Raw genomic sequence first — 25,242 nt, forward strand, 5'->3', positions numbered from 1 at the left:
TAATTATGAATGATTCAGCTTGTTTAATTTTTAACCTCCTTCATACGTGGTAATATATGTTATTTATGTAAATTAATAGATAAAACTACTATTTATTTATTTGGGTCATTTAATAATATTTTGTATGATATTGTGTATGTTTGAAAGATAATGCATCTTTATACTCTTATACCTCCCATTAAATAGAAAAAGCAACTGCGACAGATATGAAGAGGAAACATTAAATGATTTATGTACGAAAAAGGAAAAAATATACAACAAAATGAAAAAGGAAAGCTTACCATACTCATGCAGCAACAGGGCTGACAAGAAAACACACGTTTACAAAGATAATAAAGACAGAGAGCAGAACAAATGAAAACAGAAAGGGAAAAAATAAAAGAGCAAAGTTAGAGTAAACAACATACAAGCCACTGTCAAAATATATAAATCATATGTTGAAGGATGACATGCACAGGAATCAATTTGAAGCAGGCTGCTTTCTGAAGGGAAAGACTGCTGGAGCTTGATTGTCCTTCACATATGAATATTAAATTTAGTGTCAAATACCCACGGTTCAGTGGAGATGCTTTATCATGAAGCTCAGTATTAGGGTGGTTAAAATAAAATAACGGAGATACACAGTTTATTATTGGGAGTTTCTTTTTCTTTCTTCTTCTTCTAGGAATAACTCACTTAATTGGTCCATAACTAATTGAAAACAAACCATCAAACAAAACACAACACTGGAGGCGGTCGGGGGAAGTAATATATACGAAAGTGCCAATGCATTTTCAAACAAACTCAATGTGAAGGTTAAAAATTGCAGTTTCATGTGCAGTTTCAAGTGTTGTTAATACACAAACATATGTGCAGCCTTGCCACTCACATCTGCTCTGGTAGAGATGTGCTCTCTATTGTCTATCTTTGGTGGAAAGACCTGCTTGTATTGTATTTTAATTCAGATCAAATAACCGTTTATTTCTTATCAAACACCCATTTAATTTGACATTGGAATAATGGATCGTGTAAACTGTGTAAACTGATATAAATATGACTTCTATGTATCTATTTACATGTGTATTAATAACTTATGGGTACTGTTATGACTTTTACTTTACTTGTGTAAAGCCCACTTGCCTTGAATTATACAATTATGATACTTTTAATGTTATTTAGTTTTTTTGTTTAATTTGTTTGTGCTTAAATATCAGAAGGGATTGCAGCTTTGTTGACAAACTATCATGAAAGTCAACCCAAACATTCCCTTTAGAAGAAAATAACATGACTTTTTCCTCTAGACATGAAATAACTGAAAACCAATTGAGGGTTAAGTGCAGTACTTAACAATTCAAAAGATGAAAACAAAACATTTTAATTAATGTTTTCTTGTGGTAGTTAATTATTAATTGCAGTCTTTTTGTGATAACGTCCTCCAAAGGCTTTTTGTTATTTATTTGGGTGCATCTGTGACTAGGCCAGCCCAGTCTTCGGAATCCAATGTATCCATCAAAGGGAGCAGGAATGGTTTGGTTATTTCCCTCCAATGAAATATAGTCTACACTTGCTGACTGTAAAATTAGGAACTGATCCAGTACTGCATAGTGACTCCAAATGGATTCACCAACTCCATCTACAACCTCTATTGTGAAAGAAAATGCAATAACCTAATAATTAGTCAAGAGAATGGGAGGCAATTACTTCTTTGTCAGGCAGTGTATTTTTCCATCAAACTCTTCAATAAATGTTGAGAGAAAGACTAAACAGAAAAATATTTAATGCTGCACTATTTGTATACAGATTAAATACTAATGTTTTTGGAAGGGCACCATGTTTAAAGCCGCACTGCAACAGATCACTGTTAAAGGGAGTACACATTGATTGGGGGAAAAAAACAACAACACAAAAAATGGTTAAGTAAGAGTCAACCCCAGGTAGCTTAATAAAAAAATGACTCATGGCCAGCGGAAAGGGATTGTCTTAAATTGCTTAATTACAGGGTAATAATTAATCTGTGTACCTGGACTCAAAACTGAACAAATACAGAGAGATAGACTTGAATTGCCATAGCAGATGACAAAGCAAATAGATTACTATCACTTTCAAAGCCATCGGCTGGTGCATTTGGAGTTAGATAAATATTTGTTGTAGAGCCCTGCCATTTGTGTATATTCAGGATCACACTGTAAAGCCATTAACACACTTCTTCAATCATACCCTGTCATGTAAAAGTACATTTTTTTATTTTACTTTACTTTACTTTACTTTTACTTTTTTGTTTTGATTAATTAATGTATGATGAATCAAATGTTGTTGGAAGATATAATTTAGTTCCAAATCTGTTGAGCTATAGTTCTATTTATTTTTTTATAAATAAAATCTAGACCTGTTTTTTCAGTTTCAGCAGCTATCCGAAAATTAGTGGTAGCAAATGTGCGTGTGTGTGTGTGTATGTGTATATATATATATATATATATATATATACACACATGGGTTCCATGTAAGCAGGGTGTATGGATTTAAACTGTTTATTTCAACAAAAACGTATTCTACGTGCACCATTTAAGAAGTTGTAAATTTCTTAATTTAATCAGTGGCTGGAGGAAACGCAGCAAAAGGCTTTGAACACAGCAAAGCCACAGGAGAAAAGGTAAAAGTGTGAGAGTAGAGAGAGAGACAAAACGGCAGAAGAAAAGGAAAAAAGGCTGGAGATGCTGATTTATCTGCTCTGATGTACTCTCACACCTGTCCATCCTCGCTGTTTCCATACCGGCTCCTGCAGCTCTATGTAGAAATAGGCCTGTTTATCATACTCCTCACGGTCAAGTATTTTAATGGTAATGGTTTTCCTGTGGGGACACAAAACAGATTCAAACAGTGGGGGTTGGAATAACGCATGCAAATGCACACACACACACATTTTATACTCCTGCAAGCATGCATCGCACTGAGCTCGGTGGCCTGATGGACAGTGAGATGTCATGATGGGAGACAGTCTGCGCACACATTCACAGCAACTCAAGAGTTTCGACAAGGAGGAAAGGGGCTGCCAGACTGTTATCCCTCAGAAACTTTTAGTCTCTTCAGAGGAGTTGGTAATTCAATATAAATAATTAAATGGGTGAGTATTGTAAAAAATATAAAATACTGGGATGTTATTCTTGTCTGCAAGAGTAGATGCATTTATTCTTCCAAGAATTAAATCCATTGAAAAATAACTGATGCTGCCAATTAACTTTTTCTGCCTATGATTAAAATGTCCTCTTTCTCATTGATACAAGTCAGCCTTGCAAATGGTGCATTGTGAGGTATTACTAACAAGGCTATAGCTCATGAAGGCAGAGGAAGAGGAAGTTATATTTCTAGGTGGTGGTGGCCAATTGTCAATGGATTCACTATGAAATAATTAAAAACATATAATATTAGAGCTTAAAGCACTATGGTACTATTTTCCCTTTAATTGGCCAGTGTCACCTCCTTGTGTACGGTCCCCTAGAGGTGTGAATGTAAGCAGAACTGCGGTGGACCAGCCAAGGAAATAGAGGGGGTCCCCTACTTTCCCAGGCTGGTGGGGAGAAACAGGTCAGGCAGTGAGGCCTAGGTCCTCAATGCAGATCCCCCACCTTTCCTCTCACTCATCTCCACCAGTCGAGGCTCTCCAATCTCAACGAAGAAGGTCTTGTTTTTCTCATACTCTTCATCATCAATTACTTTGACTTTAATAGTTTTGCTGAAACAGAAAAAGAATACAGATTGCAGAGAAGGAAGTGAGGAAAATACAAGGCAAGGAAATAAAGACAAAATGCTGTAGCCAAGCTTAAAAAGAAGACAAACACAAAAGATGGTGGTAATGGTGGCAAGTGGGGTCTGGAAAAGAGAAAGGCTGTATAAAACCAATGGACTTTTATTGAACAGATTCATCAATGTGTAAATGAAAAATAAAACTGAAAACTAAAACAGAAACATGAATATTTAGATGTTACTTCTTGAAGATTACTTCTGCTGTCCCTATCTTCCTTTAAATCAATGTTAATCCGTGTTTTGTAATTCAACTAAGATCTGTTAATGAATCAAGCATTTCTTAAGAATCCATTCTATTAAAATTCTTTGAATTTCAATCAGGTGGTAAAGAGGAATATATGTGTTAGAGTAATTAACTACTCAGTACCCTCCCATAATTCCTTGAGTGATAAAGATTGGATGAGAATAAATCTTATTACTATTGTCTTTTAAAATGAATTTAAAATATGAATATGATTTACTCTCAACAAGTCTTTATTTTAACATGAATTACGAAATGTCCCACTGACTGATTACTTAATGAATACAATTATTAATAAATGCCTAATTTGTTACCAGATCTCCATAATTTAATTGAGAAATATTGCTAATTACAGATTCGCCTGTATGGACAACAGAAAATGTCAATAACCCTCGATGTTTAGATTCATGTTTGTAACAAGTCATATATAAAAACATATGAATATAAAAACAATAATGTTCTGTGTGATTGCATGAAGTAGTTGGATAACTGCACAGAAAGTGAGTAAAATTAAGTATGCGCTATAAATTATAATACTATAAAGTGTTTTGCTTATGACTGCCTTCTACAACACATTCTCCTAGAGCAGAAATTGTCTTCACCAATCTAGCCAGCTCTTTCTAAGACTGGTTAGACAAAGAATACTGGCTCTGACAGTCTATCCACTTAAAAAGCTTACAGATTAATTCCAAATAATTGACCATCAACTGAAAAACATTTGGAGAAAGATCAATAATGTCCTCCATAAGAACCCTTTGCAATCCTGAACTGATTTATCCACAGTTCCACAAAAAACTATTAATAGAAGCTTTCATTTCTCCAGGCAAAGGGAATAAATTTACATTAATTATTACCTTAATTTTTTTTCTTCTTTTTCTAAGTAATGGCTCAGAGGGGAAAAAAAACAACATTACATTACATTTAAAGAGAAAAATGCCACCATTAATTAAAACAGCCCTGCCATTGTCTATAATGTGTGGGAAAGGAACATAAGCTCAGCTACTGTTTCCTAAAATGGGTGTTTGTGTGAAAAAACCCCAATTCCCAATTCAACACTATGTAGAAGATGATTATTTTTTGCAGACAAATCATCCAGATCATCCTCTTTCTAATCAATCTTGGATACTACTTTTGCCCTTCAAAATACATTCACAAAAGCAGAAATTTGTGAATAAGCATTTTGATCTGATTATACTGACCCCTTTTAATAGGCAACCTTCATATTGCCTCATGCTTAACACTAAACCTTAAATTAGAGTTCTTAAAACTTTACAATTTGAAAGTCAACAAACTGATTTTCTTTGTTATAATGGAACGTACAGTGGACTCGATCACACGAAACATGCGACCAAGAGCTGACACACTGAAAACAATAACCAGCTTCTCTAATAATTCATATTTTCTATGCTATCATAGAAAGCATAGAAAGTGTTATCACTTTCTTTGATCTCTTTGAAGTAGATTCACTTGTACCCGATGATTTTCTTTTGGAAAACATGGTTAAGTCAAAATCGTAATAGTAAATTAAAAATTATAGTAAGCACATAAATCAACCAGCACAACAGCTTACAGCAAGGAAAAACAGATTGACACGATCTGAGGGGAATGAAGGGCAAAAATGAAAATGCCCCAATGTGGGAACAGTGGCGGTGTAGCGTTATGATGTCATGGTATCATGGTGTGGTTTTGTAACATTGTAGTAGTATTAGTAGTATAATACAAGTTTTGCATAGAATACAAAAAGTAGTAGTATATACTAGAATTTTGGGTGCCTAAGTCGGGGTTTTAACACATGCTACCTACCAAGCCAACACGGACAACTTTTTGAATGATTCCAATTCTGTGGCTACCTTTATGAATAACCAAATTCGTGAATGCTGAACTATCAGATGCTGAGGTGTTGGTATATTCATGGCAAATGTATTTGTTATTGTATGACCTAATTTTGAATAACTGACCATTACTCAGAATACTACCACTCACCACTACAAGCCCACATGGACCTGGCAAGGCCAAAGACTATACTCAGACATAGATAATTTTCCCAGTTCTGGAACATTTTCAGGAAGTCTTCCTAATACTGCAGCACAGGATCATGTTTTTAAAAACCAAGCTGGAGTTTGCATTGCAACTATTTCTGACCACTTCACAGTGATACTGGCCATGGTGTTTGTATTCATTAAAATATTTAATTACATCGTCTCTTTTTTTACTATACAGTGGGGGAAAAAAGTATTTGATCCCCTGCTGATTTTGTACGTTTGCCCACTGACAAAGAAATGATCAGTCTATAATTTTAATGGTAGGTGTATTTTAGCAGTGAGAGACAGAATAACAACAAAAAAATCCAGAAAAATGCATTTCAAAAAAGTTATAAATTGATTTGCATGTTAAAGGAAAATAAGTATTTGGCCCCTTCGACTTAGTACTTGGTGGCAAAACACTTGATGGCAATCACAGAGGTCAGACATTTCTTGTAGTTGGCCACGAGGTTTGCACACATCTCCGGAGGGATTTTGTCCCACTCCGTCTTTGCAGATCCTCTCCAAGTCATTAAGGTTTCGAGGCTGACGTTTGGCAACTCGAACCTTCAGCTCCCTCCACAGATTTTCTATGGGATTAGGGTCTGGAGACTGGCTAGGCCACTCCAGGACCTTAATGTGCTTCTTCTTGAGCCACTCCTTTGTTGCTTTGGCTGTGTGTTTTGGGTCATTGTCATGCTGGAATACCCATCCATGACCCATTTTCAATGCCCTGGCTGAGGGAAGGAGGTTCTCACCCAAGATTTGACGGTACATGGCCCCGTCCATCGTCCCTTTGATGCGGTGCAGTTGTCCTGTCCCCTTAGCAGAAAAACACCCCCAAAGCATAATGTTTCCACCTCCCTGTTTGACAGTGGGGATGGTGTTCTTGGGGTCATTCCTCCTCCTCCAAACACGGCGAGTTGAGTAGATGCCAAAGAGCTCGATTTTGGTCTCATCTGACCACAACACTTTCACCTAGTTCTCCTCTGAATCATTCAGATGTTCATTGGCAAACTTCAGACGGGCCAGTACATGTGCTTTCTTGAGCAGGGGGACCTTGCGGGCGCTGCAGGATTTCAGTCCTTCACGGCATAGTGTGTTACCAATTGTTTTCTTGGTGACTATGGTCCCAGCTGCCTTGAGATAATTAACAAGATCCTCCCGTGTAGTTCTGGGCTGATTCCTCACCGTTCTCATGATCATTGAAACTCCACAAGGTGAGATCTTGCATGGAGCCCCAGACCGAGGGAGACTGACAGTTATTTTGTGTTTCTTCTATTTGCGAATAATCGCACCAACTTCTCACCAAGCTGCTTGGTGATGGTCTTGTAGCCCATTCCAGCCTTGTGTAGGTCTACAATCTTGTCCCTGACATCCTTGGACAGCTCTTTGGCCATGGTGGAGAGTTTGGAATCTGATCTGATTGATTGCTTCTGTGGACAGGTGTCTTTTATACAGGTAACGAGCTGAGATTAGGAGCACTCCCTTTAAGAGAGTGCTCCTAATCTCAGCTCGTTACCTGTATAAAAGACACCTGGGAGCCAGAAATCTTGCTGATTGATAGGGGATCAAATATTATTTCCCTCATTAACATGCAAATCAATTTATAACTTTTTTGAAATGCGTTTTTCAGGATTTTTTTGCTGTTATTCTGTCTCTCACTGTTAAAATACACCTATCATTAAAATTATATACTTATCATTTCTTTGTCAGTGGGCAAACATACAAAATCAGCAGGGGATCAAATACTTTTTTCCCTCACTGTATATCTGTAGTTTGTATTGGGCAACAGTCTTAATTATTTGTGAACAGGTTTCAGAACACTGAATAAAATTACTTTGCTTCTATTACTATTCATTTATTTTAGACAATTTACAAACCACAGAAAATACAGAAAATAACACTGAACACATATAAAACAGATTCAAGACACAAGAAGGGGAAGACTAGGAAGCTCCAAAAAATGCATCCTCAATAAAAACAAATCTCCATCCAAGTAACTCCTTCTCTCAAATACCATGAACACTATATAAAAACTAGCAATTTAAAATAAACACCATATTCCAAGTAAAAGTGTAGTTTTAAGTCTAAAATGTATTGTTATTTTCATTGGGGCTTATAAGAGGATTTAATAGAATAATTTTTTGTATTTTCACCCAGCATCTCTGTTGTTTTGATTACAATAAACTTGCAATGGTCTGGAAAGTATTCTACAAGAAAGACAGATTTTTAGAGGTAATGAAGTTTGGGATTTAATTTGTCTGTGCAATCCTTGCACTCTGATATGACTGGTGTAGTGGGAAGTTGACCAATTTGTAAGGCGACAGTTCTCGTGAAAAGTTTGCACACAGCCATTAAAATACAAACTCTGAGCCAAGACGGCTTTGCACTTGAGATCTGCATCTGGTTTATGAGTCAAGCGTGATTCAGTTTTGGAAAACTAGCATGGTACTACAGATTTTCCTACTTACTTCTTATACAAATTGATAGGAAAACTTTAAACAACTTGATTTTGAATACCTCCAATAAAAACATTTGGTCTACACTTAATCCAACAGTTGCAAATTTCAGTATTTTCCTTTCTAACAAAAAAATAAGTTTGCAGTATTCATGGCTTGTTACACATAAAGATTTACTTTATACAGCTTGTAAAATGACAGGATCAAAAGAAAATGGCACCTAGTGTACAAATCCAGAGCTCATTCCTCAGACCTGCTTCGACATTTAAGAATCTTAGCGACACAGCAAATCCGCTGTCAAATTGTAACCTGGACACAAAATTGAACAGCTTTCTTGCACATATGTCTGAGGTAGTGCTGTAGTGATGTTATTTGAGATACACAAAACAAGAATAAGAGCAGAAATAGATTATTCATTCCCTGACCCATGAGTCCCGCCTGGACCCTTCCTACATCTCAGCAATGTCTATATTGCGTCCTTTCCTATTGGACACAGCCCAACAAGTTTTCTGTTAACCTGCTGAGTAAGTCCTTATGTAATTATTTTGAAGTCTGCAATATTGGTAGCATTAATTACAGTTTAGGAAGCATGTTTATGTGACTGGAATTGTGTGATTATTTTATACCATTCCAAATTTGGAATCACTCATTTTGTAATCAGCTTAGCTCACAATGCAACAGGGATACAGGAAACATGGTTTTGCCAAGCTTCCTGCTTTTCTTTTTGCAAATAACACTTCTATCACCCGGTAAACTAGTTGTTGTAGGTTGACAATCTGAGCAAACTGTAGCCCACCCAACTATGGCTGTGCTCTGACAGTTTTTTGTTATTTTATGGGGATTCCTGGTCAGAGATGGCTATTGGATGGATTCAAAACAGCAATGTCTAAACTACAGCCCTCAACCTGTGCTCTGAGTAGAGGTTACCAGTTGAACTGCATGGAAGCCCAAAACTAAGAAACAGCACCACCAACATCTTCTCAATCCTTGGCAGCAGAAAGCATAAATGTACCAGACTTCATAATAAGAATGTGCAGTATTCTGCTTCTTCATTTAAATTTTGCTTAATATAGTTAGGTTAAACTTCTTAATCCCTATTGTTTGCCGCATGTGGAATTCAGGACTAGATTTCAGAATATGTGTATTTAATAGTCAGTGCAAGCTGAGTAAAAGGCCAGTTTTGGATCAACAAGACAAGTAATCATCTCATTGTGTCTGTTTATTTTATTTTGCAAGTTCTTTCTGCAGTCATTTCATTGATTTTCCATTCCTTGCAATTACATTTTTCTTCCACACTTTTTCTATGGCTGCCTGTTCATGCCAGGGGGAGTGAGAAGAAATTATAGCCAGAGTGTACTCTTTCATCTCTGTAAAGTGGACAGTGCATATTTGGATGCATTATTTAGCCCATGATGCCTTACCTCTAGCTCTGCAGTTAATATTGAGCTCACTGGCTTCTTTCTTGACAGTTCTTTTCCATTAATAAACTGTATTAACACCTATACCTCTCAGTGCCTATGTCTCAGCTCATACCGATAACACAGGAAATTACATTACGCTCCCCATGCCCCAGAACACTGTCTGACTTCTGCTCTCTTAAACTTACTCTATGACACTGATCATTAACTGAAATGGGTCCAGTCAACTAGGCTTTAAATATTTCTCAACCTGAAAAATGAAAAGGGTTAAGGTGTCTAAGGGTTGCTGATAGGATTAAAGGTCAACGAATGGGAACGCCCCATGCAAAATAAGGAGGTCAAGTGCTCACAGATAGGTTACAGTTCTGTGCTTGATGAGGTCCTCCAATCACATTGGCTTCCCTTCTGCTGTCTATGAATGCAATTTAATACCATGGCTATAGGAAATATTTACTCGCCTTGGATGGTTTTACATTTTTATGTGTTACAATCTGTAAGCTGGATGCATTTAAATGGTATATTGTATTTTTTTGATCTATACAACCTACACTTTCAATGTGGGGAAAAAATAAAGTGAGGAAAAAAAAAAGAAAAGTCTTCATCTGAGAAGTATTCTCCCCCTCTGCTGTGACACTCCTAAATAAACAATTTCCTTCAGAATTCACACAGTACATGTAATGTAGTCCATCTGTGTGCAATAAAAGTGGTTTCAGAATAAGTACACCTGTCTCTGTAAGGCCCCACATATTGGGTAGTACATTTAAAGCAAAGATACTACCATAAAGACCAAGGCCTTCAAAAAACTCTAGGATAAAGTTGTAGAAAGGCATAGATCAGGGGAGGGTTATACACATATGTAAAAGGCATTGAATATCCCCTGTATCACAGTCATTAATTGGAAGGTATATGGCACCACCCAAACCGAGTTTGAGTTTTCAGTTTGGTCACTACTACAGCACAAACATTCAATACAAGATGCATGCAGTAGGTCTTGCACAAAATGCTGTTACACAATTACAGAACCCAGAGACAGTAAATGCTGCTTCTTTGGTGACAGAATATACCATCCAATTAAACTGATCAAACCAACCACGAATGAACTCCTTTTTAAAAGAACATAGAACATCTTGATTTTGCTCTCTAACTAACCGACACATGTATCTAATTCCTTCATTCCAAAGCTAACTTAGCCATACCATATTCTCACGATATCTCAAAGAAATTAGTATAGGCATGGCGGTCTGTTACTGAATTTGTGTGTGGGGGTGGGGGAGGGGGCTTGGCCAGGTGACACTGATTTTGGGACTGAATAGCGCTGCAGGAAACCCTGTAGTAGTATGATGTTATCATGGAATATTTTTGAAACTTGGATTTTATAGTGAGGGCTGATCTTAGACCAGTCAATTTGATAATACACCATTAGTGTTAGGCTCCAAGGTTTGTGGTGGGGGTGTTAGTTGACAGAATTACAGAGAGAGGGAGAGAGAAATAGAGAAAGATTCTGAATTTTATTCAGCAAAAATCATTTAAATTTCTTTGGGGTGCTATGTGAACTATCTGGCCTAAATCCAAAGCATTATGTCTGGCACAACCCTGACACAGTACATGACCCAATTAACACAATCTCTACTGTACAGCTGGCTGTGGTGGCAACATCATGCTATGGGGATGATAAACATTAACAGGGACTGTGACGCTTGTCAGGGTAGAGGGCAAAATTGATAAGGCTAAATATAGGCAAATCCTTGAGGAAAATATGCTTCAGTCTGCAAGACTGGGATGAAAATTCACCTTTCAGCAGAAAAATTACCCCAAGCACACAGCCAGAACATGTGAGTGACTTAAAAACAAGAAAGTGAATGTCCTAGAGTGGCCCAGTCAAAATCCAGGCTTGAATCTGATTGAGAATCTGTGGCAAAGCTTGAAGATTGCAGTCCACAAGCAAACCCCATTCAACATGACAGTGCTTGAACAATGTTACTGAGAAGAATGGGTGAATATTGCACAATCCAGAAGTGCAAACCTGGTAGAGACTTACACCAAAAAACTCACAGCTGTAATTGCTAGCAAGGTGGTTCTACCAAGTATTGACTCATTGAGGGTGAATACATTTCATTTTTTTAAAGTTTCATTATCTGTTGTTTCACAATTAAAATGATCTTGCTGATTCAAGGTGTTGAGTAGGTTGAGTTAATAAAAAGGGAAAAAAAATCCCATTTAAATGCATAAAAATTTCAGGTTGTAACAAAATGTGAGAAAGTCCAAGGGGGTGAATACTTCCTATAGGTACTGTATCTTCTTAACATAACCATCCTCCATCTTCTCTAAGAATTTATTCCATATGAGATGAGACTCTACTATTAAATGTTGCTAATAGCAGTCTCTTTTTACATGCATGCAAGCTCTTTAAAAACAAAAACATTTGTACTGAGGGTACATCTTTCTACAACTTGGTTCTGTCCTCTCCTATTCACTTCTTTCTCCCGAGGTAAAACCACTAATACTGCACACAGACTGATGACATAACACAGAAACCTCCATGACCCATCTTCTCTCAACATGTTCACTAGGAAACGGTTAACCTTAAAACTCTTCAGTATACTAAGTTCTTGTCCAAAGTGGCACAAGAGGATTGCCTAGTTTTAAAACACTATATGATATAGTACAGAAATACTTATTTTTGTACCCACATGTATTTATAGTACATGTAGTACATTTGTCTACATGAATCCATATTGAAAATGCATATATTAAGTTGGCTACCAAGAACCTCAACTGGTAAAAGCATACACAAAGCACATAGGTTGAGCCCTACAGTCCAGACGTTGCTCTAGACATCTGCTGGAATCTACCAGGTGACAAAAGTCTCATAACGTCAACTGTGACCAGAATCAATCTAGTGAAGACAAAAACCTAAAAGGCATAAGAACCGGAAATAAGAGAAAAATGAGTAAATGTTAATATTAAAACCACCAAAAAACTAAAAATACAAAATGGACTCTGGAAATAACTTTGAAATCTTCAGGAATATATTAAAATAAAGAAATACCATTGTAAGTCACACATACTCACCCTGCCCAACATACAGTATCGGATGTTAAGCAGCACTGGACTAGATACATCTTATTATTCACACAGTACAGCTATTTGCCATATTATCTGGGTCTTGTGTATTCGTAAGAGAAATAACAGCCTAGGAAATCATTGCCTGTCCTATGTGATGTCATTTGAGTGGATCTGCCTCAAGCACCTACCCTGGCCAAACTGGCACAGAAGACAATTTGCCTCAGAGCCTGAAATGATTTACATCAACTGGCATGTGCATTAAAGGCGAAGCTCAAGTGCATTCTTCCCAGATTGTAACAGACATACAGTAGCTGTTACATAAAGACAAATAGGGTGATAAATTGGAAAGGCAGAGAAATACTTTCGACTTTGAATTTCACTACTGTTTTTATAAAACAGGTTCATGGGTGTTTTCCTCCTGATATTGCATTAAGCATTCGAAGTTTTAAACTGAAGTTCTGCATCAACAGTAAAATGAGTTTTAGTCATCCAAATGTATTTTGTTGTGCAATCCTGGCTGTTTTGTTTGTACTTATTTGTCCATCAAATGCCAAGCCAAGCACAAAGTAAAAAGATTTCAATGACATAAATAATACATATATACACAATCTATATACATATATATATATATATATATATATATACACAGTGGGGGAAAAAAGTATTTGATCCCCTGCTGATTTTGTACGTTTGCCCACTGACAAAGAAATGATCAGTCTATAATTTTAATGGTAGGTGTATTTTAACAGTGAGAGACAGAATAACAACAAACAAATCCAGAAAAATGCATTTCAAAAAAGTTATAAATTGATTTGCATGTTAATGAGGGAAATAAGTATTTGAGCCCTTCAACTTATTACTTGGTGGCAAAACCCTTGTTGGCAATCACAGAGGTCAGACGATTCTTGTAGTTGGCCACCAGGTTTGCACACATCTCAGGAGGGATTTTGTCCCACTCCTCTTTGCAGATCCTCTCCAAGTCATTAAGGTTTCGAGGCTGATATTTGGCAACTCGAACCTTCAGCTCCCTCCACAGATTTTCTATGGGATTAGGGTCTGGAGACTGGCTAGGCCACTCCAGGACCTTAATGTGCTTCTTCTTGAGCCACTCCTTTGTTGCCTTGGCTGTGTGTTTTGGGTCATTGTCATGCTGGAATACCCATCCACGACCCATTTTCAATGCCCTGGCTGAGGGAAGGAGGTTCTCACCCAAGATTTGACGGTACATGGCCCCGTTCATCGTCCCTTTGATGCGGTGCAGTTGTCCTGTCCCCTTAGCAGAAAAACACCCCCAAAGCATAATGTTTCCACCTCCATGTTTGACGGTGGGGATGGTGTTCTTGGGGTCATTCCTCCTCCTCCAAACACGGCGAGTTGAGTTGATGCCAAAGAGCTCGATTTTGGTCTCATCTGACCACAACACTTTCACCCAGTTCTCCCCTGAATCATTCAGATGTTCATTGGCAAACTTCAGACGGGCCTGTACATGTGCTTTCTTGAGCAGGGGGACCTTGCGGGCGCTGCAGGATTTCAGTCCTTCACGGCGTAGTGTGTTACCAATTGTTTTCTTGGTGACTATGGTCCCAGCTGCCTTGAGATCATTAACAAGATCCTCCTGTGTAGTTCTGGGCTGATTCCTCACCGTTCTCATGATCATTGAAACTCCACGAGGTGAGATCTTGCATGGAGCCCCAGATTGAGGGAGACTGACAGTTATTTTGTGTTTCTTCCATTTGCGAATAATCGCACCAACTGTTGTCACCTTCTCACCAAGCTGCTTGGCGATGGTCTTGTAGCCCATTCCAGCCTTGTGTAGGTCTACAATCTTGTCCCTGACATCCTTGGACAGCTCTTTGGTCTTGGCCATGGTGGAGAGTTTGGAATCTGATTGATTTATTGCTTCTGTGGATAGGTGTCTTTTATACAGGTAATGAGCTGAGATTAGGAGCACTCCCTTTAAGAGAGTGCTCCTAATCTCAGCTCGTTACCTGTATAAAAGACACCTGGGAGCCAGAAATCTTGCTGATTGATAGGGGATCAAATACTTATTTCCCTCATTAACATGCAAATCAATTTATAACTTTTTTGAAATGCGTTTTTCTGGATTTTGTTGTTGTTATTCTGTCTCTCACTGTTAAAATACACCTACCATTAAAATTATAGACTGATCATTTATTTGTCAATGGGCAAACGTACAAAATCAGCAGGGGATCAAATACTTTTTTCCCTCACTGTATATACACTCACCTAAAGGATTATTAGGAACACCATACTAATACTGTGTTTGACCTCCTTTCGCCTTCAGAACTGCCTTAATTCTACGTGGCATTGATTCAACAAGGTCCTGAAAGCATTCTTTAGAAATGTTGGCCCATATTGATAGGATAGCATCTTGCAGTTGATGGAGATTTGTGGGATGCACATCCAGGGCATGAAGCTCCCGTTCCACCACATCCCAAAGATGCTCTATTGGGTTGAGATCTGGTGACTGTGGGGGCCAGTTTAGTACAGTGAACTCATTGGCATGGTCAAGAAACCAATTTGAAATGATTCGACCTTTGTGACATGGTGCATTATCCTGCTGGAAGTAGCCATCATAGGATGGGTACATGGTGGTCATAAAGGGATGGACATGGTCAGAAACAATGCTCAGGTAGGCCGTGGCATTTAAACGATGCCCAGTTGGCACTAAGGGGCCTAAAGTGTGCCAAGAAAACATCCCCCACACCATTACACCACCACCACCAGCCTGCACAGTGGTAACAAGGCATGATGGATCCATGTTCTCATTCTGTTTACGCCAAATTCTGACTCTACCATCTGAATGTCTCAACAGAAATCGAGACTCATCAGACCAGACAACATTTTTCCAGTCTTCAACTGTCCAATTTTGGTGAGCTTGTGCAAATTGTAGCCTCTTTTTCCTATTTGTAGTGGAGATGAGTGGTACCCGGTGGGGTCTTCTGCTGTTGTAGCCCATCCGCCTCAAGGTTGTACGTGTTGTGGCTTCACAAATGCTTTGCTGCATACCTCGGTTGTAACGAGTGGTTATTTCAGTCAAAGTTGCTCTTCTATCAGCTTGAATCAGTCGGCCCATTCTCCTCTGACCTCTAGCATCAACAAGGCATTTTTGCCCACAGGACTGCCACATACTGGATGTTTTTCCCTTTCCACACCATTCTTTGTAAACCCTAGAAATGGTTGTGCGTGAAAATCCCAGTAACTGAGCAGATTGTGAAATACTCGGACCGGCCCGTCTGGCACCAACAACCATGCCATGCTCAAAATTGCTTAAATCACCTTATTTTCCCATTCAGACATTCAGTTTGGAGTTCAGGAGATTGTCTTGACCAGGACCACACCCCTAAATGCATTGAAGCAACTGCCATGTGATTGGTTGGTTAGATAATTGCATTAATGAGAAATTGAACAGGTGTTCCTAATAATCCTTTAGGTGAGTGTATATATATATATATATATATATATATATATATATATATATATAAAAAAATCTATTTTATACATCAGTGGGATTTAACCTAGAGTAATTACCCCCAGGGGGTATTTCAGACCTTTTTTTGGGGGGTAGCTGGCACCACTGTGTAAAAACAAAGAATGAAATAAGCAGGCTTGGTATTAACTGGAAACTAGTGGTTCAGCTTGTCTGACTGTGTTTCCTTTTGTTTTCTGTTCTGTGGGTTTGATACAACAATATCATACAATACTGCACTTTAATTATTTAATAGTTCTACTAAACTTCAACATTCTGGTAGCTCAGGGGTGGAGGGAGTGTGTTTCCTGGGACAGGGAGGAACCAGTGATAAAAATCGATTATACACATAAAAGGCATAAGAAATATTCAGTGTAGATTTTTCTGATCTAAGTGAATGTTATATAATTATTATCCAATGGATGAAAGCATCCTGTACATGAGATTAGAATAAAACATAATTGTGTTATGTTCTACTGATTTTTCCTTTTTTTGTATTTGCCATTAAAAAAGGGAGGGGTTAATGAACATGTTGTTGACATTAGTAAAGATAATGTACCTAATGTAAATCTGACTGTAAAGTGACCTGTCAAAGTTAACTAAAATTAAAACAGACAGAAATAATTTAGATAATATAGAAGTTTATTTCTGTTACTCTCTCAAGATATGATTACTATGATTATTATGATTATTACTTGTACTGTAGGCTGTAAGAATGCTTTCATCAGATATTTAATACAGTTTTATATTTTTAAAGCATATTAATTTACAATTCCATTATGTACATATAATGTAGTCTAATGGGGAAAATGTATGACTACATTTATTTAACAATTGCTTACTATACTAGTATGGCCAGTAAACAACCCAAGAAGAAACAGAATAGTCCATCCTCTTAAAAGTCACCCAAGCTCTGCACAAGATCACTACTAACTCATATTTGGAAGATGGCATAAGGTCTGCTGTGCTTTAGTAGATGAAGATCTCATGGCAGAAATCAAAGAAAGCAGTCTCTGACCAAATTAGACTTTGTCCGAGGCTTCTGTGCAGTATTGCAGTGTCACGTTAAATTATGGGCCAAGAGACTGGGACAATTACTCATTCACTTGTGCTGGAACAAACCTTCATAAACACCCTCTTACCACCCAGAGAGCTTTAATATTTAACATTAACCAGACACAGATTTTGAACCTGGAAATGGATCACATTCATAACAAAGTCTAATTACATAATTTCTGGGGCGACATTCTGATGTCTCCTGTACACTGTCAGCTGTCAACTGTTGATGGGAACTTTCCAGAAATCACTTAATAGAAGAGCAATTTGTGAAAGGGAACTCTTCTCACCCTTCTGAAACTATTTTCTGCAAGAAGAAGATAACACTGACAGCAAGGAGTCTTAAGATAAAGGCTGCCTACTGAACAGATTTAGGAGCTGTAGGTGAAGTCCACTATGGTGTCAATAAGTAATCAATCTCCAACTGGCCGCTGTATGTCATTCTAAATTTTTCATAGGTATTGCAAATGTAGGGACAAAGGGGTTATACAAAAGTCTTCAAATTGACTAAAATGACTAAACAAAGACTACCACGGATAGTAACAGTAAATAATAGTAAATTTGAGTACAAAATGTCCCATATACATCCCATAGCCTGGAGTGAGCTGGTCAGCACCCCCAGCAACGCTATTGCTGGCTTAAGCTGGTAGTTCCCAGGGTGTAAAGCACAACTAGCAGAACACCGCCAGGCCAGTGTAAGTAAAGTCAGCTGGGCGATCCTCAGTTCATCACACATCGTCAATCACCTGAATTCTCTGGAACCTGCAGGTTTGGGTTGTTCTAGCTGCTACAAATCCTGTGTTTGGTATTGGAACTGTGTGTATTCTGGGTTTATAGTACAAAAATAGCAGATGACTTTGACTACATATATGTGGAGAAACGCATGTTTTATCTACTCCTGAAGAAACATGGAATTGTGAAGCTTTGGGCTGAGATGACTGATTGGCAGTTCCAGGGAAAATATTTTTTGTACATTAAAATTTCTTTAAATACATTTAAATGTGTGTGTGTGTGTGTGTGTGTGTATATACATACAGTGAGGGAAAAAAGTATTTGATCCCCTGCTGATTTTGTACGTTTGCCCACTGACAAAGAAATGATCAGTCTAAAATTTTAATGGCAGGTGTATTTTAACAGTGAGAGACAGAATATCAACAACAAAATCCAGAAAAACACATTTCAAAAAAGTTATAAATTGATTTGCATGTTAATGAGGGAAATAAGTATTTGATCCCCTATCAATCAGCAAGATTTCTGGCACCCAGGTGTCTTTTATACAGGGAGTATATTAAAGGGAGTGCTCCTAATCTCAGCTCGTTACCTGTATAAAAGACACCTGTCCACAGAAGCAATCAAACAATCAGATTCCAAACTCTCCACCATGGCCAAGACCAAAGAGCTGTCCAAGGATGTCAGGGACAAGATTGTAGACTTACACAAGGCTGGAATGGGCTACAAGACCATCGCCAAGCAGCTTGGTGAGAAGGTGGCAACAGTTGGTGCGATTATTCGCAAATGGAAGAAACACAAAATAACTGTCAGTCTCCCTCAATCTGGGGCTCCATGCAAGATCTCACCTCGTGGAGTTTCAATGATCATGAGAACGGTGAGGAATCAGCCCAGAACTACACGGGAGGATCTTGTTAATGATCTCAAGGCAGCTGGGACCATACTCACCAAGAAAACAATTGGTAACACACTACGCCGTGAAGGACTGAAATCCTGCAGCGCCCGCAAGGCCCCCCTGCTCAAGAAAGCACATGTACAGGCCCGTCTGAAGTTTGCCAACATCTGAATGATTCAGAGGAGAACTGGGTGAAAGTGTTGTGGTCAGATGAGACCAAAATCGAGCTCTTTGGCATCAACTCAACTCGCCGTGTTTATAGGAGGAGGAATGACCCCAAGAACACCATCCCCACCGTCAAACATGGTGGTGGAAACAGTATGGTTTGGGGGTGTTTTTCTGCTAAGGGGACAGGACAACTGCACCGCATCAAAGGGATGATGGACGGGGCCATGTACCGTCAAATCTTGGGTGAGAACCTCCTTCCCTCAGCCAGGGCATTGACAATGGGTCGTGGATGAGTATTCCAGCATGACAATGACCCAAAACACACAGCCAAGGCAAAAAAGGAGCAGCTCAAGAAGAAGCACATTAAGGTCCTGGAGTGGCCTAGCCAGTCTCCAGACCTTAATCCCATAGGAAATCTGTGGAGGGAGCTGAAGGTTCGAGTTGCCAAACGTCAGCCTCGAAACCTTAATGACTTGGAGAGGATCTGCAAAGAGGAGTGGGACAAAATCCCTCCTGAGATGTGTGCAAACCTGGTGGTCAACTACAAGAAACGTCTGACCTCTGTGAAGGGTTTTGCCACCAAGTACTAAGTCGAAGGGGTCAAATACTTATTTCCCTCATTAACATGCAAATCAATTTATAACTTTTTTGAAATGCGTTTTTCTTGATTTTTTTGCTGTTATTCTGTCTCTCACTGTTAAAATACACCTACCATTAAAATTATAGACTGATCATTTCCTTGTCAGTGGGCAAACGTACAAAATCAGCAGGGGATCAAATACTTTTTTCCCTCACTGTATATATATATATATATATATATATATATATATATATATATATATATATATTTAGTTTCAGGCCCACTGTTAACCTTGACAGTAAATACAAATCAGATTTGATATAATGTGCTGTACAGATAGTATTAGCTGGATGGTCATTTCAGATTAGCAAGTCAAGTACATTTTCCTTTTGATATTGTTGTATTTTTATTTTAAATTAACTTTATTTGGATAGTCTTTACCTTTAGCATGACTTTTAGAGCTTTACTCCTCCACTGGAACTGGTTCTTCACAGGCAATACAACTGAATGCTTTTATTGTTCTTAAATTATGTGTGACTGGAGCTGTACTCCTGGGAGGTATAAAAAATGAATCTTTTGCCTTTGTTCTTCCTTTAATCCCTTTTAAAGGGAGGAACACAGCATTTAGCTGGCATTTTACCATTTAGAATCAATCTGTCAAGCTTCTGATTTGAAAACAAAACAAAAAAATGTATAGATCAAAGGGAAAATCACAAGTTTTATGCATTTCATCAATTCTTGAAAATTTTGAAATTTGGGTTGTCAGTATTGCCCAATACTGGTATTTAAACATAAGATTTTAATGTTATTTCTCTTATTTGTTTTCAAATTCAGGACATTAACATTAAGAGCAATGTAGCTAGAAACAAAGATGACAATTACATATTTCATTTTTAAAATAAAAAATTTACCACTCCAATTTGGAAACACCAACTGTTCAAATCAACTCTGTTCACTGCTACGACCTTTGTTCTAACACAGCAGAGACAGGGTACAGGCTATCTACAGAGGCTTTTACCAGTTGGCCCCTATATGTGAGCTTAGCTTTTGTTGAAAAATTGAAGATTAATAAGCTATGAGTGAATCAATAAGAAAAGTACTTAATCTGTTCCTTTCAGTGATAACAACCCAATTGTCAACTCCTCTTTTCTATGCTGTACTATTAACACCAAGAATTTTCTATTCCCTATTTCTTCCAGGTTTGAACATTGGGTTACTTATTAAACAACGGTATTATTTCAAATATGTCAGTTATTTTCATATAATGTAGCACAGTTCGAAACACTATTATAGTTTAATCTGATTATAATCTTATTTTTTTTAATTCATTTATCACTTCAATTAAGAGTTGAATTAAGTAAATGAGAGGAAAGGTGGAGCAAAGACCCCAGGGCAGTGTCATTCTGGGGAACGGGATCGAGAAAGCCAGTTCCAAATTACCTGCAATGCATGTTTCAATGCTAAATTAAATAACTGAGAGGTCAGCTATCAGAGCTTAGTCTGTAATGAGAATAAAATCAAAGAATATTGATTGAAAACCTTCTCTAGCATGCCAAAGTTAATTACCATAACATGTTTTATGGTCTATTCATTTCTTATTGTATTATTGTATTATATACTTTATTTTGTTTACTTTAGACATGAAAAATAAATAACCTTTACAATGTATTTTTTAAGTTTCTTTATGAATCTGTCTTGCCTTAGAAAAAGGAACTGTCCAAAAGCAATCCATAATAATAATAATCCAGATCTTGCCAAAATTGCAAGCTAGCTGCCAAGATTTTCACAAAACAGTGCCTCACAAAAGGATTAATAATTGAAAAAGATGTCTGCAATACTCAATTCAGCACTTGAAACTGCTGTTGCACTGTATGAATACAAGTGCTAAAAGGTTAAGAAAGAAATTACTGCCAATTAACTATTAAATTCAGCTTGTGACCTTTGATATGTGGTTGGAAAGGGTGATATTGGATGGGTTTGACCCTTTTTTCTTACTGCTGATGAAGGATTAAAATAATTGAATAGATAATAAATAAATACATTACCAAATACAAATGATCCAGTATGACAAAAAATGTAAAACAAATTAAAACTATATATATATATATATATATATATATATATATATATATATATATATATACACTCACCTAAAGGATTATTAGGAACACCTGTTCAATTTCTCATTAATGCAATTTTCTAATCAACCAATCACATGACAGTTGATTCAATGCAGTTAGGGGTGTGGTCCTGGTCAAGACAATCTCCTGAACTCCAAACTGAATGTCTGAATGGGAAAGAAAGGTGATTTAAGCAATTTTGAGCGTGACATGGTTGTTGGTGCCAGACGGGCCGGTCTGAGTATTTCACAATCTGCTCAGTTACTGGGATTTTCACGCACAACCATTTCTAGGGTTTACAGAGAATGGTGTATGCGGCAGTCCTGTGGGCGAAAATGCCTTGTTGATGCTAGAAGTCAGAGGAGAATGGGCCGACTAATTCAAGCTGATAGAAGAGCAACTTTGACTGAAATAACCACTCGTTACAACCGAGGTATGCAGCAAAGCATTTGTGAAGCCACAACACGTACAACCTTGAGGCGGATGGGCTACAACAGCAGAAGACCCCACCGGGTACCACTCATCTCCACTACAAATAGGAAAAAGAGGCTACAATTTGCACAAGCTCACCAAAATTGGACAGTTGAAGACTGGAAAAATGTTGCCTGGTCTGATGAGTCTCGATTTCTGTTGAGACATTCAGATGGTAGAGTCAGAATTTGGCGTAAACAGAATGAGAACATGGATCCATCATGCCTTGTTACCACTGTGCAGGCTGGTGGTGGTGGTGTAATGGTGTGGGGGATGTTTTCTTGGCACACTTTAGGCCCCTTAGTGCCAACTGGGCATCGTTTAAATGCCACGGCCTACCTGAGCATTGTTTCTGACCATGTCCATCCCTTTATGACCACCATGTACCCATCCTATGATGGCTACTTCCAGCAGGATAATGCACCATGTCACAAAGGTCGAATCATTTCAAATTGGTTTCTTGACCATGCCAATGAGTTCACTGTACTAAACTGGCCCCCACAGTCACCAGATCTCAACCCAATAGAGCATCTTTGGGATGTGGTGGAACGGGAGCTTCATGCCCTGGATGTGCATCCCACAAATCTCCATCAACTGCAAGATGCTATCCTATCAATATGGGCCAACATTTCTAAAGAATGCTTTCAGCACCTTGTTGAATCAATGCCACGTAGAATTAAGGCAGTTCTGAAGGCGAAAGGGGGTCAAACACAGTATTAGTATGGTGTTCCTAATAATCCTTTAGGTGAGTGTATATATATAATATTGTTTTTAACTGAAACATTTAGGTACAAGAACACCTATTTAAACAAGTCTATTTCAGACTTTCAGTGTACATTTTCATCAAATTGATGTACAGTGAACATTCATGTGCATTCATAAACTGTACAGATGCATAATGTGTTAGCTGTCTTATTTTTGGGATAGACTGCTGATCACTCATGTTGAAACTTCATAATTTAAATGGTATATTATTTAAAGAGATATGTAAAAAATATTCTTGTAACTACGATTTTTAATATTTAAAAGTAGACCAGTAATCAGAAATAGGGCAATTCAACTAATGAAAGAAAGGCTGAAGAACATTTAAAAAGTGTTTCTTTAACCCCATTCACACTGAAACAATTGCCAGCAATTTGGCAAATTGTTGCTGGCAATTTTCCAGCAAGGTTCCTAGTCTAATTGCCGGCAACTTGCCGGTATGGGGTCTGTGTGAATGGAGCAGGAAAAGTATTGCCGACAAATGACGTGGTCGACGCAGTGCGTCAGCTAACTGACGTAACCAGTCAGAACAGGGGCACATTTTTGCGACCACAACACAAAGGTTAAGCCACCTTTGAATAAGAACTAGAAACGGATCGGTTCGTTAGAAATGGTGGAGGTTGAAAATAATACAGTTGCAGCAATTCTGAGTGTTATTGATGAACCAACAGGTTGGCGTATGTAATGCTAACTATTGTCACACATACGTCAGATGTTATATACCAATAAATCATGCAACATCTAATATCTATATACAGGCAAACGTGTTACCCCCTCACCTCACACTGGATTTGTTTCAAACAAAATCGGTTCGGTTAGTTTGTTTTGAAACAATGTATCAGTCAGTGTGCTTGCTGTTCACATTTGCTCAGTTTGTAACTCGTTTGTTTTCGTGGTTCACTTCCAGGTTTTCTCAGGACTCGGATCATATTGCAATACTTAAGTGAGCTTGGTTCGTTTTGTATTAATAAAACACTGGATATTTACATTTCACATGATTAGTGTGTAACAATTGTCTGTATCATGAACGCATTCAATATTTAAACATACTGTATTGAATACAACAATATGCTGCTATACTTGTGAATATTATAATCGGTGCACGTTGCGCTGCCGAATGGCGATTGTTTTGCCTATATAAAAATATACAATAACACAGTGTAAATATCCATCTAGGAGTATTTTACTGCTACTGCCATACCTTTAAACATATAGTGCTACTTTACATAATACATTAAATTAATGGATTTTATAGCAATTCGTTATTTCTCACACAAACAAAAGTACAAATAAGCCACAAAATTATTGAAAAATGACTCGCTCACATGCAGCATCTTTAGATAAAATTGTACACTCTGATGTATTAACTTTAATTTGCATTATATTACATTTAGGAAAAATTGAGAATACCTTTGTAATACCCTTGATGAATATAGCCAAATATCAAATTGTTGTCAGATTACTGATGTTACCATTAACAATAAGTAAATGAACAAATACAAATGCGCATGTCATCTTAACTGGTACTGTACACGTTTTTTGGTGAAATGTGGAGTATGTTTTCTTTTTGAAAAATAACTGAGACTCTCCTGTGTCACATTCAAGTTTTCCAATTGAACCAAATTCAGTTATTTTGCCAACTCTTTTGTTATCTCAGTTCATTTAGTTTCAGTTTGTTTGCCAATGGAAATTTGTTGTTCACAGTCTTCTGCAAAAGAACCTAACCGCATCTCTAGTTTGAACGAGCCTTTAGACTGCATTACAGTGACACTGATGGTAGTTTGTTTCAAATTATTTAATTAGATTTTAATGCAGTAATGTCAAACTCAAAAATAAAATAAGTTGTTGTGAGCAATCAATAAATCCAGACTTTTGGAAGATACACACAATGTAATGTCATGCTTTTTTCTCATTTATTTTAGTTGATTTAACTTTGCTGCAGTGTGTCAAGACCCACACAATCCCTCTCGTCACGCGACCATG

General features: G+C 37.7%; 1 protein-coding gene across 9 annotated transcripts in view; it reads right to left on the reverse strand.

Annotated features, from left to right (window-relative positions):
- The window catches only part of LOC136719232 (sodium/calcium exchanger 1), a 246,297-nt gene that overhangs the window by 63,579 nt on the left and 157,476 nt on the right, over positions 1-25,242 (reverse strand). For 4 of the 9 annotated variants that reach the window (XM_066697087.1, XM_066697086.1, XM_066697083.1 and 1 more), the window contains exons 3-4: positions 3,603-3,709; positions 282-302 (exon numbers count right to left, since the gene is read on the reverse strand). In XM_066697087.1, coding sequence (XP_066553184.1) covers positions 282-302; positions 3,603-3,709 — 128 coding nt within the window. Of the gene's footprint in view, positions 1-281; positions 303-2,724; positions 2,829-3,602; positions 3,710-25,242 lie in introns of all 9 variants that reach the window. The other 5 variants (XM_066697091.1, XM_066697089.1, XM_066697088.1 and 2 more) reach the window with 2 other exon arrangements.

Source organism: Amia ocellicauda, chromosome 23 (genome assembly GCF_036373705.1).
Source record: "Amia ocellicauda isolate fAmiCal2 chromosome 23, fAmiCal2.hap1, whole genome shotgun sequence".
Classification (NCBI taxonomy): domain Eukaryota; kingdom Metazoa; phylum Chordata; class Actinopteri; order Amiiformes; family Amiidae; genus Amia; species Amia ocellicauda.